We start from the raw sequence: 18016 nt of genomic DNA, 5'->3' as shown, positions 1-18016 counted from the left end.
GACAGCAGAATATGGGGAGCATTTATTCCTGAGAACATGGATGGGGGTGGGAATGCCTGTGAGCTTACAGAAGCCAGTGACAGCCCTACACTATGATCATTAAATACTTTGATGAAAGATGGAGATGCACTGAGAGCTAGGGCTTAAAAAAGAAAATTCCTCACTCCATCACAGGTGATTGCACCACTTCAGGCATGCTCAAGTCAACCCGAAGGGAATAAAGGAGTCAAAGGGTGGTCAAACGAGTGGAATAAGCTAGATAGTCAAGGCAAAAAAAAAAAAAAAAAGCATGCAGAAATTATTAGTCCCTCGTGGGAATGCAGATGGATTCATTCATCTCAAATATGTTTCCAGCCTGTGTTTCTATTTTGTACTCACATGTCAGGTCCAATGACATATTATATGCACATTTGTATGGAGTCAAGTTTAAAAATCTCTTCTCTGTAGATACTGTGTTTCTTTTTTGTTTCCTCTTGGGGATCCCATCTAACTACTTTAAAAAGTAAGTAAATAAATAAAATAAAAATATTTACCTTCGTAAGTCTTTGGAGGTAACAAAGCCAAAATGTCATACAGTCTTAATCGGACCATTGCAGCACTGGCCTTGAGGAGAGCTCCATGAGATTTGATGACAGATGGAATGCTAAAAAGTTAAACAAGGCAGTTGCTTTTAAATTCAGGAAAGATAAACAGTACACTAAAAATATGTAAAATGCAATATTCGGCATTGTATAAAATGAAGACATTTATCAGTCCATTACTGGTAAATAAGAAGTTATGTACCTACCATAACGTTCCATGTTAGTTGTCTTCTCTCGCCTTCTTTCTTGCTTGATGGGTTCGGAGCCGATCCTCGGCTCTGACTCGGCACTTGCTAAGCTCGAGAGTCACTTTTACCAGCTCGAGGCAACCCCATATCCCATGATGCAAGGCGGTAAGTACCCAGATCTCGTTTGATGACAAAGGGCAATAGCACCAAGCATAAACACTTCCCAAAGGAAGAAAGAAAGCCTACAGGATGGAAGAAGGACCAGCTCTGAATGGTCTTCAGCATAATAATTCCTTGTAGAAAAGGTCTGTCCAGGCCTGGGGGAAGGAGGGAGGGCCGCAAGAAAGAAGGCGAGAAGACAACTAACATGGAACGTTATGGTAGGTACATAACTTCTTAATGTTAAGTTGTCAATCTCGCCTTCATTCTTGCTTGATGGGACCGGCCCCTAGCACCTCTATCCTGGGTGGCTCAATGGAACAGACTCTTGAGGACTGTAGAGCCAAAACTGGCTCTGTCCCTGGAGGCCAAGTCCAATTTGTAATGGGAAACAAAAGTATGAGGAGTGGCCCAAGTGGCCGCTGCACAAATAGTGTCTAAAGGAAGTCTAGCTTGAAAGGCTGTAGAAGTAGCTAAGCTCCTAGTTGAATGTGCTTTAGGTTTTGAGCACAGCTGTTTTCCCCTGAGCAGATAAATTTCAGAGATGACAGAAGAAAGCCATCTAGATAAGGTCACTTTAGAGACAGGAAGGCCTTTCTTGTTATCCGCATAGGAAACAAAGAGTTGATCGGATTTCCTAAATTGTTTAGTTCTGTCCAAATAATATCTGAGTTGGCGGTGGACATCAAGATAATGTAGTTTTGTTCGATCTGTTTGAATAGTTTGGAAAAATACAGGAGATCAATGGATTGATTCAAATTAGTCTTTGAGGCGACCTTAGGCAAAAAGGTCGGATTAGTTCTCAATGATACTCTGTCTTTGTGAAAGACCAAATAGGGGGGTCGAACCAATAGAGCATGAAGTTCAGACACCCTCCTGGCGATGTAATAGCTACTAGGAATAATGTCTTCCAAGCAACAACTTTTAGGGAGCAAGAAACTGCTCGCTCGAAGGGGCGAAGAATCAAGGATGTCAGCACTAAATTTAGATCCCATTGAGGAGGAGGATTCCTGATTGGAGGCTTTAGCAGGAAAATTCCTTTCAAGAAGGCTCTACAAAGCCTATGGGACCTAATATTGTGATCTGCGCTGCCGACATGAAAGTTGAGATAGCAGCCAATTGAACTCTAACTGTGGAAGAAGAGGAGCCTGCATGAAAAATCTCCGCTAAGAAGTCCAAACCTGCCTGAACTGGGGCAGTGAAGGGATCAATATTCTTGGCTTTAGCCCAATAAGAGAAACGTTTCCATTTGCTTGTATAAATCCTCCTGGTAGAGGATTTTAAAAGCTACTATGATGTCTCTAACAGGGTTAGAGATCAAAGGAAGCCTGGCTAAGGAAGGAAGTGGAGCAACCATGCTGTGAGGTTGAGAGAAGGGATAGACCGGTGCAGCTGACCGGATTGGTGAATCAGAAGATCTGGCACTGGGTCCAGATGCCACAGCTGCACCAAAAGGTGACGATGGAGGAACGGAAACCAAATTTGTCGAGGCCAATAAGGAGCAATGAGAATCATTTTGGCTCTCAAAACGGTAGCTTTCTGGATAACTTGAGGGATCAGGGGAAAGGAGGAAAGGCATAAAGAAGTCCCTGGGGCCAATCCTGGGTCAGAGCGTCTCTGGGGGGGATGGCCTGACAGAGGGTAGAGAGAGAAGAAGTCTGGGCATTTGCTGTTTTGGGGAGTAGCAAAGATCGCAACATGGGTGACCCCATTCCAGAAAAATCTCCTCCACTATAGATTGCTTGAGAGACCACTCGTGAGGCATGAGAATAGCTCTGCTCAATCTGTCCGCTAAAATGTTGGTTTTCCCAGGGATGCGTTGCTACCAGAAACCGATGAGAGGAGATAGCCCATTGCCAAAGTCTGAGCGCTTCTCGACACAAGGGGTAGGACTTGGTTCCGCCCTGTTTGTTGATATACCAAACTACAGACATGTTGTCTGTGTGGACTGCAATTGTCCCTACAGGAAGAAAGTCGTTGAGGGCTTGCAACGTTAAAAGCACTGCTCTCATCTCTAGGACATTTATGTGCAGGTGGTACTCGAACGGTTGCCACGTCCCATGAACCATCCTGCCCTGATAATGCCCCCCCACCCGATCAGGGAGGCATCCGTGGTGACAGCGGCTACCGGGGATGGGGGGTACAAAGTGTCTGCCTTGGTGAATCTGGGGAGAAGTGATCCACCAAGCAAGATGATTTTTGCAAACCTGTGTCACCAGAATTTGGTGACGCATTGGAAGTTGTTGGTAAGACCACTGAGTGAACAAAATCCACTGAAGAAGGCGCATGTAGAAGCGAGCCAGGGGAAGAAGAGTAATGGCCGCAGCCATGAGACCTAATACCTTTAGAACCATTCTGGCCTGTACTTTCTTGTTGGCTAGAATGATCCTGACATGACTTTGAATGTCTGAAACTCTTCGGTCTGTAAGGGTAGCTGACATCCGAACAGTGTTTAAGTTTGCGCCTATGCAAGTAATAGACTGGCAGGGCAATAAGGATGACTTTTCGAAGTTGATCGAGATGCCCAAATGAGAACAAAGATTTATTGTGTAATCCCTGGCTTGAACAAGCTGATGCCTGGTGGTGGCTGACAGGAGCCAGTCATCGAGATACGGAAACACCTGGAATCCTTGACGTCTCAGGTGAGCCGTGACCACTGCCATGCATTTGATGAACACTCTGGGGGCTGTGGTGAGACCAAAGGGCAGGGCTCTGAACTGGAAATGACTGGACCCCAGCCGAAAGCGGAGAAATCTCCTGGAGCGTCTGTGAATTTTTATGTGATAGTACGCATCCTGAAGATCTACTGAGCACATCCAGTTGTCCTTCTGCAAGAAGGGCAGAATCGACTGAAGAGTGACCATTCGGAATCTTGTCTTCCTCACAGACTTGTTGAGTCTGCTGAGATCCAATATTGGTCTCCAGTCTCCCGTCTTTTGGGGACCAAAAGAACCTTGAGTAGATTCCGGCTCTGAATGGTCTGTTGTAACTGGCTGAATGGCTCTTTTGCAGTAGTTTTGAGACTTCTAACTCTGCAATTTCCCTTAGACCGGGTGGTATATCTGGAAGGGAATTTGAGGGATAGAAAGGACTTTCCTCGAAAGGAATTTTGTAACCCTCGGATATGATCGACTGTACCCATCTGTCTTGAGTGAGAAAGCCAGGCTTCTGGGTACAGTGATAGTCTTCCCCCGACTGCCTCCAAGGAGGGACAGCCGGGCAACATCTCAGGGATGCTGAAAGGGCTTGTCAGAGAGACTCTCTGTTTCCCTGGTTTTGTGGACCCCTCTGCCTCTAGAGCGTCTGTTGTTGTTACCCCTCTGCCTCTAGGGGTAAACTGACCACGTGAATCGGCGTGACTCCTTGGGATTTATGGAACCACATTTTGCCACCCTTCTGTCCTTTGGGATAAGGTCTAGAAGGGGTGGAAAACGGACTCCGGCAGAAAGACTTTTGCCGTCCTGCTCACACCTGGTCAACGTTTCCTTCACTTGAGGGCCAAACAAAGCTGACCCATCAAAGGGAGAGTTTGTGAAGGACGCCTTAAAGGGATCTGCAAAATTACATAGCCGCATCCAGGCTTGGCGTCTAAGAGCCGCACCTGTACCTGCGGCCCTACTCTCCATCAGCAGCATATGATATCAGCCGCATGGAGGAGTTTGCAATGGAGTTAAGGGTTCCTAGCTGCGAAGCAATTTTTTCCTGAGCCCCGCAGCTGTAGGATCCTGCACAACTTCACCTAGCTCCTTAAGGATATCCCTTTGGAGTCTGGTGAAGTGACAAAGGTAGTTCAGCGAGCATAGCAAAGGTCGCTGAAGAAAACATCCGCTTACCATATCTATCCATGGTCCTAGAGTCCTTATTAGGAGGATGGACAGGTGCGGAAGGATCTGCAAGTTCCTTCTTGGTGGCAGCCACCACCATGGCATCAGCGGGACACCTTTGTAAGGAATTGCTTGTCCGACGGGCAGTAATAAATTTAGAAGGCCTCCTAGGGACAGGCTCTACAGAGTCAGGAGCAGCCCACGCCTTCGAGCAATAACCTGCATAAGGGGTCGAAGGCGGAGACACCCAGGAGGTGGAGGGCCGAGATCCAAACGCCTCCAGGTATACTGACTCATCCTCAGAGGGATTATTGGTGGGCCAGTTTCCCTCTGTCTAAGGAGTTCTAGGATGTCTGAGAAGGAGACATCCTCAGAGGGGATCTTGGGGATCCCTCTGACTCATCTAAGTCAGTATCTGAAGTGATAGACTCGGGGAGTCTACGTGTTTCCTCTTACATGTCCTCTTCCGGAGGATCCCTGACAAATCAGGAGAATCCTCGGAAGAAGGGATATTCCCAGTGGGGAAACCTGAGGCGGAGGATCTCTGGGTCCTGGAGCAAGAGAAGTGGCAGAGATGTCAACAGGCACCATAGAGGGAGGAGCTAAGGGAACAGACTGCTGGCTGAGACCAGTGGCCAGCACACTCTTCATCACCTCGGCCCCTCCCAGGAAGGTCCGAGAGCCCGCTCAAGAACTAGGAACTCCAGGACCCACCGAAGGAGGGCTCCGAGGCAGATGTCGGAGCCGAGCTCACCAAGGCCGAGGCTCCAAGGGGAAGAGCGGGCTCGGACAAGGGTCGATGCCACTCACCCCTCGGAGGAGACCAGGAAGCCCGGCCACGAATCCCTCTAAGGAAGGTCTCAAGAGGAGATAAGAGTAGAGGCTGAAGGAGCAGAAGGGGTATCTGTCCCTCAGCCATAGCAGAAACTATTCCGAAGACTCCAACTCCAAACTCTGAGGTAGAGTCGAAGGAGGAACTGCAATGGGTGTGGACTAATAGTCGTCTGCTGAGACGGACTATGTAGCATTTGGGCCAGTGCCTGTGACTTTAGTAATCTACTGACCACTCTCTCCAAATCATGGTCAGAAAGCCTGGATGACCTTGAAGATCGGCTCCGATGGCTCCGCCCGAGAGGAGAGGCGAGCCGAAAGTATCGGCTCCAAGGAAGGGGACCTAGACCTCTTCCTCGAAGGAACCATCGGAGCTGATGAAACCACTGAAACTGTCGGAGCCGACAACTTATCGGCACCGACAGGTAGCTTCGATGCATCGGCTCCAGCCGGAGCCGATACGGCCATAAATGTAAGGGTGTCAGAGCCGATCGGAGCCGACACCGATGCCTGGGCCACATGGTGGTCGGAACCGATCGGAGCCGACACCGAAGTGGTCGAACCAGAGTCGGCACTGATAGCCACCGGTGCCGAAGGTTTAGGTAACCCAGAATCGGCTCCAGCCGGAGCCGATCTCGACTCTGAATGAGTCGTGGCCGAGGCCACAGGCTTGGACACAGAAGCCTGGGCCTTGGAAGACTTAGAAGTCTTAGATGGGGCCGACTTAGCCGGAGAGCCCTCCGGCTTAAGAAGGCCCCTCAAAATCAATTTATTTCTTCTTTCCTGCAGGACTCTCTGGCTAAAAGAATGACATATAGCACAGGAGTCCTGCAGGTGAAGAGGCCCCAGGCAGTAAAGGCAAGAAGTGTGACCATCTGTCAGAGACATCTTCTGACAGCACGAGTCACACTTCTTAAAGCCTGAGACCCTTTCTTTAGACATGGTGATAAAACACACACACACAACACCAGTCCAAGAAATTAAATTAAATATACCAAAAGGTATCAATAACAGACACACACACACACCCTAACAGGGGGGGATGGGATGGGTGAAAGTCTGACTAAAAGTTATGAGGAGACAGGGAAATTTTCTTGTCAGAAAGGGATTAAAACTAAGTTAAAACTAATAATTTTAAGATTTTTTGTGAAAAGGGGCTAAAATAGTAAAGTAACAATTCACTTACCAGGAGCTGGTAAAAGGAGGACCTCATCAGCGAAGCGGCAAACGAGATCTGGGTACTTACCGCCTTGCATCATGGGATATGGGGCTGCCTCGAGCTGGTAAAAGTGACTCTCGAGCTTAGCAAGTGCCGAGTCGGAGCCGAGGATCGGCTCCGAACCCATCAAGCAAGAATGAAGGCGAGATTGACAACTTAACATGTACAGTTTTGTACCTACCATAAATGTAGATGTTCGAGTGTTCACCCTGCTGCAGTCATCACACATGGGTTATCCTGCCGTCAGGCGGTCCCGCAATCGGCCCGAATTCCAAAGTCTTGGTCCGGCGTCGGTTGCTGTCGCTTCTTCCCTGACGTCAGTGCGCCAGGGGTATATAGAGGCATCCAATGCCATTTTCTTCAGTTTTTCTTGCCCCAGATGTCAGGTGCCCCCAAAAGGTAGGCAAAATATATACATCTATATATATATATATATATATATATATATATATATATATATATATACACACACACACATATGGCTATATAAAAATAAAACAAAAACCCTTAGGTACAAGGAAATACACCACATAGGTAGCATAGGATAAAGTGGTAGAGATAAGTTCAGCTAGTTCAGAGGGGATGGAGGGAGGGTAACCTGGACTGCAGCAGGGTGAACACTCGAACATCTACATTTATGGTAGGTACAAAACTGTACTATGTTCATCGTGTTACCCTGCTGCAGTCATCACACTTGCATTGAATCCCAAAGTTAAGGAGGGGAGGTGGAGTCAGACAGGGTTAGAAGAAGCTAGTAAGCCCTGCAAAACTGCAGTGGCAAAACCAGCTCTAGTCTTAGAGTAAAGAGGTAAGTGATAGTGTTTGGTGAAGGTGTGCACTGAACTCCAAGTAGCAGCTTCCAGAATATCCTTGGTTGGCACTCCCCTGAGATAGGCTGCTGATGTAGCTATAGCCCTGGTGGAGTGGGACCTAATGTTAGCAGGTACTGGTTTCCCATGATGTGTGTAGCAGAAACGTATGCAACGTCCTATCCATTTAGAAATGGTCTGTTTTGAGATGGCTTTTCCTTGTGATCCTGTAGCATAGGCCACAAAGAGCTGGTCAGTTTTTCTGAAAGCCTTAGTTTTATCCAAGTAGTAACGTAACTGCCTGTGAATGTCCAAAGAGTGCAGGAGTCTTTCTCCTTTGTTCTGGGGATTTGGGAAGAAGGTGGGCAAGTGAATGGTTTGGTTTAGGGCCACACTGGATGCCACCTTTGGCATAAAGGAAGGATTAGTTCGTAGAGAAACTCTGTCTTGATGAAAAATGAGGAAAGGTTCCACTGCCATTAGTGCCTGTAGCTCTGAGACTCTTCTAGCTGAGGTTATTGCTAGTAGTAGGGCAGTTTTCCATGAAAGAAATTTTAAATCAGCTGAAAAAGCTGGTTCAAAGGGCGGCAGTGTAAGCTTTTCCAGGACAAAGTTGAGATCCCAAGTAGGTGTTGGAGCTGTCCTTGGCAGTCTTAAGTTCTTAGCCCCTCTGAGGTACTGTCTTAGGAGCGGATGTGAAAATAAAGGAGGATCCGTGCTGTAATGAGCTGAAGGCGTGGATCTTAATAGATGAAAAGGAAAGTCCTTTGTGTAACATCTCAGTTAAATATTGTAGAATCTGAGGAATGTTCGGCTCCAGGGGATTTAGGCCTTTAGCCTGGTTCCAGGCGAAAAATCTTTTCCATTTTTATGAATAGATTTTCCTGGTGCTGGGCCTCCTGGCCTCCAGAATGACATCCATAACAGCTTTGGATGAAGGTGTTGGCTGGTTGTTTAGGTAATTTGCCATGCAGCCAGGTTTAAAGTCTTGAGCTGGCTGTGTAGAATCAGATTGTCTCGCTGGGTGAGCAGGTGAGGAATTTGTGGCAAAATCCATGGTGGGCCCTGGGCCATGTTCCTTAAAATTGGATACCAATGTTGGCGTGGCCAGTCTGGTGCAACGAGAATCAGTTGTGGCCTCTCTAATCTGACTTTCAGCAGTACCTTTGCTAGAAGAGGCAGTGGAGGGAAGGCATACACTGTTAATGCTTTCCAACTGAATGAGAAGGCGTCCACTTTCCAAGCTAGTGGATGGAAGGTCCTTGTGTAAAATTTTTAAAGTTGGTGGTTGTGGGGGCTTGCAAACAGATCTATGTCTGGGCGTCCCCATTATTGAGCTATCATTGCAAATACTTGTGCATCTAGTTTCCATTTGTGTGGATCCATGATGTTTCTGCTTAGGTTGTCTGCCAATGTGTTTTTCTTCTGGCAGGAATTGTGCTTGTAATTGAACCTGGTAAGACAGTGCAGTGTTCCACAAGGTCATTGCTTGCCTGCATAGAGGGTAGGAATGTGTGCCCCCTTGCTTGTTTATGTACCACAAAACAGTGGTGTTGTCTGTCCTTATTAGTAGTTGTCCTGGGCGTAGACGATCCTTGAAAGGTGTTAGGGCATTCTGCACTGCTAGCATTTCTTTTTGATTGATATGCAGGTGTCTCTGATCTGTAGTCCATTTGCCCTGAATGCACTGTCCTGCCATGTGTGCTCCCCAGGCATAGCCCGATGCATCTGTTGTCATAGTTTGCCTGGCTGTGGGTAAGGTGACAGGCTGACCCTTGTTGAGGTGACATGCCTGTGGCAACCATAGAAACTCCTGTTGAAAGTAGGGAATGAGTGGAATCACTGTTTCCAAGCTGTGGCTGAGCTGAGTCCATACACTTTTAAGGTACCATTGTAATTTCCTCATATGCAGTTTTGCAAATGGTATTAGTAGTATGCAAGATGCCATGAATCCCAAGTCCTGCAGAATGTTTCTTGCAGGAAGTTGGATCTTTGTTGCCATTATTTTGAAATATTGAAACAGCTGTCGTTATTTGTCTGGCGTGAGATAAGCCATCTGGGCCGTTGTATTCAAGCTGGCACCCAGGAATATTATGTTTTGTGAGAGCACTAGTTTTGATTTATTTTCGTTTACTGTGTACCCTAGGCAACTTAGAAGGTGTTTGACAAATGCCAGATGCTGTAAAAGAATTCCCTTGCTTTCTGCTTGAATAAGACAGTCGTCCAGGTATGGGTATATTTGAATTCCTCTTTGTCTGCAGTATGCAATTACTGGTGCCAGGCATTTTGTGAAGACCCTGGGCGCAGTAGATAAGCCAAAGGGCAGTGCAGAGAATTGATAATGTGTTGAACCTGCAATGAAGCGGAGGTATCGTCTGCAATTTTGTCTGATAGGGACATGCAGGTATGCCTCCTTGAGGTCCAAAGTGACTAGCCAAGCATTCTTGCCCAGCATGGGAAGAAGCTGCTGTAGTGTTAGCATCTTGAATTTTGGTACTTGCAGATAGGTGTTCAGAATTGAAAGATCCAGAATGGGTCTCCATGCTTTTTCCTTTCTTGGAACTAGGAAGAGTCTTGAGTTAAATCCTTGTCCTTGCTCCTGTGTAGGTACCTGTTGAATGGCTCTCATGTTCATGAGAGCTGTAATTTGTTTTTGTGCCTCTGCCCATTGATTTGGTGGCAGGTATGGCATTCCTTTGATCCTTGGTAAGGTATGAAAGTGGAATCTGTATCCTTGAGAGACAATGTTTAGAACCCATTTGTCTTTTGTGATGATGTGCCAGTTGTCTGCAAAAAATGCTAGTTTTCCTCCCAAGGATGTTGCCAGGAGAGATTTGTTTGGTAGTTTGAGGACAGAGTCATTGTGTCTGCCTTCTGCTAGCTTGGGGCCTGTCTTCTCCTCCTTTCTGGGTAGCAGAACCCCATTGGCGAGGTTTGTAAGAGCCCTGTGACTGACCTCTGCCCCTTAGGCGTCTGTATTTGCCCCTCTGTTATCTGTCTGAAGCTGGAAAGGACCAATTTTTTGTTGGCCAATTTCTGCTGAAGCGAGGGGGTTGTACCTGCAAGAAATCCTTGACCATTTGCATAGATTTAGCCTTATCCTCCATTTTCTTTAAAACCTCTTCTGCTTTGACCCCAAATAATACATCCTGTTGTACAGGTGCATCTAATAATTTTGCTTTAACATGGTCAGGGAGGGATTGCTCTTTTAACCAAGCATGTCTACGAATGACAGAGCCAGTAACAGCTGCTCTACAGGAAGCTTCCAATGAATCAAATCCACATTGTAAAGTATGCTTGCCCACCTGTTCAGCTGCATGCAACAGATCCTGTATTTCCTTGAATTCAGGCTGTTCTGAATGTGTGCTCATTTTTTGTTTTAACTGAGTCATCAGGAATTGTTGATATTTCAACATGTGAAACTGGCAATTTAATGCTCTCATAGCCAGAGTTGCAGAGGTGTATATTTTCTTTCCCCATCTATCTAGGGCTCTGGAATCTCTTTCAGAGGGCACAGGATTTTTAGCCACAGAAGCTTTTGCTCCCTTAGGACCCTGGGATATGGTTTCTGGGTCAGCTACAGGGCTTTTATAAAGGAATTTGTGAGTCAGGTACTCTGTAGTATCTGTCTGGTTTGGCTGGAGCAGGAGGTAGAGAGTCTGGATTTAAACTAGACTCCAAGTAGACATCATCCACAATATCTAAAACAGGAGGGATAGCAAGAGGTCTGTGCTGGGGTAATAAAAGGAACTCTCAGAGCCTTTTCTTAGAATCTGAGTAATCCTGGCCTTCCCAGTGGAAATGTTCCCTCATGGTATGTAATGTTTCCCCAAAGGAGTAGTCTTCAGGGGGAGATGCTGAGGGAATAGAGTCTTCAACATCAGAATCCTCATAAGGTGGAAAAGTGTAATCCTGTTCCTCAGAAGAATCTGAGGAGAGAGAAACCTGGTCAGAGGATGCATAATCCTCCTCTTGTCTTGGTCTTTTATCAGGAGGGGGATGGGAACCCCTGATAAGGGTAATTAAATCTTCAGCCATTTTAAGCATCTGTTTCTTAGGCATGGGGCCTTGACCTGTAGACTGATGAATAGTTTTCTTAGGTTTTAAAGGAGTTTTAAGCTTAGCATAAGATTTAATGGTGAGTGTAGTCAGTCTAAAGACACCTTCTGCAACCGAAGGTGTTTCCTCTGCACCGGTGTCTAATTCTGCTCCGGTGTCGGTAGATGGCTGCATTGGCCTAGTAGACTCCTCTTGGGAGTCGGCAGCTGTCTGGGGTTCCAGCTCTGTGGTCGTCAGGGGCTGTGTAGGCGCCTCACTGAAAACCAGAGAACCGCCGACAAGCCCAGCTGAGGCCTCGGGGTCTGGCTTATTCCTAGGCTGCCTGTCCTTATCCTTGCGTTTTTTATGAATTGCGGTCGTCGGCTGCTCTGACAGCATGATATAATTAAATTTCCTACCAAAGTAATGCCGTGCAAAGTCAAAACGGTGTTTGATAGTGCGTTTATTAAACCTAGCGCAAAACCGACAACCTGTGACGTCGTGGTCTGGGCCTAGGCAAGGAATACAATAGGAATGGAAGTCCTTATGAGGTATTTGCTTCCCACAAGAAATGCAATTGTTAACTTTTTCTGACATCGGACTGAGGCAAGAAAATGTTCCCCAACGGGGTACTTAGCTTTACTGAAGACTTCGGACCGAAATTCAAATCTAAAATCTCAGGTGTCGGCCGACCGCCACTTGCGAACTGCTTCTGCTTTGGGCACCGCTCAGCAAGAAAGACTGAAGAAAATGGCGTCGGATGCCTCTTATATACCCCTGGCGCACTGATGTCAGGGAAGAAGCGACAGCAACCAACGCCGGACCAAGACTTTGGAATTCGGGCCGACTGCGGGACCGCCTGACACCAGGATAACTCAAGAGTGATGACTGCAGCAGGGTAACACGATGAACATCTACTTAATCCAACCTAGGGTTACAATGAGTAAAGTCTATTCTGAGAATGTTGGAAGTAAAAGTATATCTCTCGCAGGGTACCACACAGACTAAAAGATATATACCTAAACAAACAATGGGGAAATTCAGAATAGTAGAGTAGTGGTAATTGTATCAAATGTTTGTTTTGGGAAAATAAAGGGAATTGCCTTGAGTACAAACATGAAAAAGCATGCCTGTGTCCCAAACAGAACCATATGAGTTCACAAATGGACCAAGGAAATTTGAGACAGAAGACAAATTTTTTCAGTATGCAAAATTTTGCACATTTATTATGCCTTGAAAAAATGCCGTCACTGATTATATGAAATTAATGACACAAGTACAGCCTGTAAAATACAAAGTTTCAACTGGATTTAGTCACAATATACGTGTACTCTAGGCTAATGACCACTAGGGCCCTTATAAGTCTAGCTGTGCAGCTCAAACGTGACTCACAAGTTTTATGTTTTAGACATTTATCTATAGTGAAAACTTTCAAATAAACTAGATCAAAAATAAAAAGTGTAATTTCATTACAGTTTCAATACAATAAAAATAAAAATTCTGACATCTTTAAAAGCAACGTTCCGTAAAAATCATCATATTTGTTTCCTAGAAACAATTCCAACGAGAGACAGAAAATTAACTTGGTGCTTGTATTTATAATTAAGACTAAGCTTTGAAATTACCAAGATCAAAAGGTTGAAAAATTATGTAGTTGCAGTTATTTGTTAGGCAGAAATTCAACAAGATATCATCTGCATTAAAGTCACATTATCTGAGAGAGAAATCTATGAAGCTGAAGAAGTGGTAAGAGAATCAATGATACTTATGCTTAACACAGAATCCCTGTACTGATTACATCTGAACCTTTACTATCACAAGGGTACCTTGCCATATACCTAATATTTCCTCTGTTACATTAAATGGATTGACACACCTTGATTCCTGGTAAGTCCTCAGATGAGCAGCAGTAAGAACACGTGGTTTCAATAAAAGAAAAGACATTTACTGAATTAAATGATAAACATACAACAGGTTTTACTCAACAGATAGTTCTATTTTTGCTAATAAGTAAAACATTTACGGTTTTCAAATCATACCCCCATCAAATTTCACCTATGAAATAATACCCAAACTACAAATAATGGCACAATGAAAATAAAGCTGGACAGCAAGAAAGTACAGTTGTGTACACTTACCATAAATGTAGATGTTCGAGTGTATTCACTGTTGCAGTCATCACATTTGGGTTATCCCTGCCAGGGTTGCCCTCAGCCGGCCCAAATACCAGAGGCTTAGTATTTCTGCATCGGTTGCTGTCGCTTCAGGACTGATGTTAGGTCATCAGTAGTATAAAGTAAGGCAGCCGACACCATTACATCAGTTTTTCTTGCCCTAACCTGTCAGGAGCCCCCAAGTAGGAGCCAGGTTCTGGTGGAAGAACCCCACCAGTAGAAAGTAAATACCAATATGTCCCTTGTAAGGAAAGAGAAGAAAAAAGGGGTGGAGGGAGGGAAACCAGGACTGCAACAGTGAATACACTTGAACATCTACATTTATGGTAAGTGTACACAACTGTACTATGTTCTTTGTGTTTCACTGTTGCAGTTATAACATTTGGGTTGATTCCCAAAGCTGAGGAAATGGGTGGAGGCTGTCAAGGAAACTAGGGGCTGGCTAGGATGCAAGACTGCAGAAGCAAACCCTGCCCTGAATTTGGAGAACAGAGGCAGGTGGTAATGTTTGGTAAAAGTGTGAACAGATGTCCAGGTGGAAGCCTCCAGGATGTCCCTGGTGGGGACCCCTCTGAGGAAAGCTGTAGAGCTTGAGGCTGCTCTGATGAAGTGAGTCCTGACCCCCTTGAGGAGAGGCTTTCCGTGTTGTTTGTAGCAGAAATGGATGCAGTGTGCTATCCATTTGGAAATAGTTTGTTTGGAGATGGCTTTGCCTTCTGCTCCTGTAGCAAAGCTAACCAGCAATTGATCAGACTTTCTGAAGGATTTAGTCCTGTCTAGATAGAATCTGAGCTGTCTGTGCACATCTAAAGAGTGCAGGATCCTTTTCCCCTTGTTCTGGAGATTAGGAAAAAAGGTGGGCAAATGAATGGATTGGTTGAGAGCCACACTGGACACCACCTTGGGCATGAAGGATGGGTTAGTCCTGAGGGATCCCCTGTCAGCATGGAAGATGATGAAGGGTTCCACAGCCATGAGTGCTTGCAGCTCGGAGACTCTTCTGGCTGAAGTGATGGCCAGAAGGAAAGCTGTCTTCCAGGAGAGAAATGTTAGCTCTGCAGAAGAAGCTGGTTCGAAGGGGGGGGGGGGCAGGGTGAGCTTTTCCAACACAAACTTAAGGTCCCAAGCTGGGGTTGGTGCTCTTCTGGGTGGCCTCAAGTTTCTAGCCCCTCTTAGGAACTGTTTGATCAAGGGGTGTGAGAAAAGGGGCTGCTCAGTGGCAAAATGAGCAGAGATAGCATAGGCATGAATTTTAATACAGGAAAAAGAGAGGCCACTGTGTAGTAGGTCAGCTAAGTAATCCAGGATGAGAGGGAGGGAGGGCTGTGCAGTATTGGCTTCCTTAGCCTGAATCCAGGTGCAGAACCTTTTCCATTTGTCAGCATAAGACGTTCTAGTGCTAGGGCATCTGGCCTCATAGAGAACATCTAGACCCTGTTTACTAAGGTTGGCAGATTGATCAGGGGTTAGGGAATAAGCCAAGCTGCCAAACTGAGTGCTTGCAATTGGGGATGCATGAATTCCCCTTTCCTCTGGGTCAGGATGTTTGGAATCTGAGGATACCATGATGGCAGTGGGGACAGGCTGTGCAGCAAGGGGTACCAGTGCTCGTGAGGTCAGTCTGGAGCTATGAGAATTGTCCTTGGTTTTTCCTCCTTTATTTTGAGCAGTACCCTGGGGATGAGAGGTAGTGGAGGAAAGGCATAGACCGATAAGATTGACCCACGGGAAGGACACGGCATCCACTTTCCAAGCCATGCAGTGATGCTCCCTGGTGCAGAATTTGCAGAGATGATGGCTGGTGTGGGAGGCAAACAGGGCGACCTTTGGGTTGCCCCATTTCTGAGTTATTAGGGTGAAGGTTCTTCTGTTGAGCTGCCACTCGTGTGGGTCCACAAGATTTCTTCTTAATTGTTCTGCCAGAGAGTTGACAGAACCTGGTAGGAATTGTGCTAACAGGTGGAGTTGAATGGCAGAGGCTGTGTGCCAAAGGGTCATGGCCAGCCAGCATAGAAGGTGGGAGTGAGTCCCTCCCTGCTTGTTGATATACCACATTACAATGGTGTTGTCTGTTTTGATCAGGAGAGCCCCTGGGGGGAGAGAAGGTGCTTGAAAGCTATCAAAGCATGCTGGACAGCCATCCTCTCTTTTTGGCTGATGTGCAGAGGGATTTGCTGTGGGCTCCATTGGCCCTGTATGCACCTGCTGTCCAAGTGTGCACCCCAGGCACAGTCTGATGTATCTGTGGTGTGGGTCTGGGCAGCGGGTGGTGGTGAGAAAGGTAGCCCCTTGTTGTGGGAGCATGCTGTTGCCCACCAAAGAAAATCTTTTCTGAGGCAAGGAATTATAGGTATACGAGTCTCCAGGTCTTGAGAGTGTTGACAGCAAAGGCTTTTTACGTACCAGTGAAGTTTCCTTATATGAAGTCTGGCATATGGAATGTGTAGTATGCAAGATGCCATGAATTCCAGAGCTTGCAGGATGTTCTTTGCAGATAGCTGGGGTCTGGTGACTAGTTGAGAGAAGTAGGCTGTCAGGAAATTTTGCTTTACTGGTGTAAGGAATGCCATCTGGGATATTGTGTCCAGGCTTGCTCCCAGGAATATAATCCTTTGGGTGGGCACCTGTTTGGATTTCTTTTCGTTGATTGCGTACCCTAGGGAGGTTAGTAGGGACTTTACAAAGGCCAGGTGCTTGAGCAGCTTTTCCTGGCTGTCTGCCTGAATTAGGCAGTTGCCTAAGTATGGGTAAATCTGGATATTCCTTTGTCTGCAAAAAGCAATGGCCGGAGCCAGACATTTTGTGAAACCTCTGGGAGCATTAGATAAACCAAAGGGAAGCGCAGAAAACTGAAAGTGCTGAGATCCTGTCCTGAAATGGAAATATTTCCTGCATGATTCCCTGATAGGAATAGGGAGGTAGGCCTCTTTCAGATCTAGGGTGGCTAGCCAAGCATGCTTGGAGAGCATGGGTAGCAGCTGCTGGAGGGTGAGGATTTTGAATTTTGGGATCATCAGGAAGGTGTTTAGAATAGATAGCTCGAGGACTGGGTGCCAGGTGCCCTCTTTTCTGGGTACCAGAAAAAGTCTGGAGTAGAAACCTTGGCCTCTGTGTTCTGCAGGAACGTGCTCTACTGCCCTCACAGAGAGGGGAAAAAGGACTTGCTTTTGCGCCTCTGCCCAATGGTTTGGAGGTAGATCTGGGAACCTTTTTGGGGTAGGAAGGGTGTGGAAAGAAAATCTGTATCCCTGAGACACTATGTTGAGAACCCAGCGGTCGTTGGTAATGGTGGCACAGGTGCTTGTGTGAAAGGAGAGTTTTCCTCCTAGGGGTAAGTGAAGGTGGGCAGAGGGGGGGGGGGGGAGGTGAGTCATTGTGAGTTCTTACAATAAGGGGGTGGCTTAGAACTCCCTGGTTTTGAAGTGGAGGTAGTCCACTGCTAAGATCCCTGCATTCCCCGTGGCTGCTGTCTGGGGGGGGGGTCTGATTCCCCGGGGTCTGGGCTGGACTGGCTTAGTGGGAGCAAGAAAGGACCAGTGCTTGGTGGGACAATGCCTGCTGAACCTGGGTGGCTGGACCTGTAAGAAATCCTTAACTGTCTGCATAGATTTTGCTTTTTCTTCCATCTTTTTTAAGACCTCTTCTGCCTTGGTGCCAAATAAGTTGTCCTTGTGCAAGGGAGCATCCAACAATTTAGATTTGACATGGTCTGGCAAGGGCTGTTCCTTAAGCCATACATGCCTTCTAATGACAGATCCGGTGACTGCTGCCCTGCAAGATGCTTCTAGGGCATCAAAACCACAGTGCAAAGTGTGTTTAGTTACTTGACTTGCAGAATGCATTAACTCTTGTAACTCTTTAGATTCTGCACAAGCAGGAAAGGAAGACATTTTTTGTTTGAAGAGTTCCAGGGTATGTTGCTGAAATTTTAGCATATGGAACTAACAATTTAGCGACCTGATAGCAAGAGTAGCTGGGGTGTACACTTTTTTTACCCATCTGACTAGCACTCGGGAATCTCTATCAGAGAGGGTGGGATTCTTATCGGAGGTTCCTTTAATCCCTTTAGGCCCTTGAGAAATTACCTCAGGGTCAGCAGTAGGATTTTTAAAAAGAAATTTGTGTGAGTCAGGGACTCTATAGTACCTGTCTGGTTTTCTGGGTGCAGAAGGGAGGGTGTCAGAAGTCAAGCT

General features: G+C 46.3%; 1 protein-coding gene across 3 annotated transcripts in view; it reads right to left on the bottom strand.

Moving 5' to 3' along the window:
• The window catches only part of HEATR5B (HEAT repeat containing 5B), a 2176461-nt gene that overhangs the window by 1352563 nt on the left and 805882 nt on the right, over window positions 1–18016 (bottom strand). For all 3 annotated transcript variants that reach the window (XM_044058540.1, XM_044058533.1, XM_044058548.1), the window contains exon 14: window positions 534–643. In XM_044058540.1, coding sequence (XP_043914475.1) covers window positions 534–643 — 110 coding nt within the window. The remainder of the gene's footprint in view (window positions 1–533; window positions 644–18016) is intronic.

Source organism: Protopterus annectens, chromosome 1.part2, assembly GCF_019279795.1.
Source record: "Protopterus annectens isolate FY-2018-M chromosome 1.part2, PAN1.0, whole genome shotgun sequence".
Classification (NCBI taxonomy): Eukaryota; Metazoa; Chordata; order Ceratodontiformes; family Protopteridae; genus Protopterus; species Protopterus annectens.
Note: the sequence above shows the minus strand (reverse complement) of the source record. Positions and strands in the feature narration are given on the sequence as shown.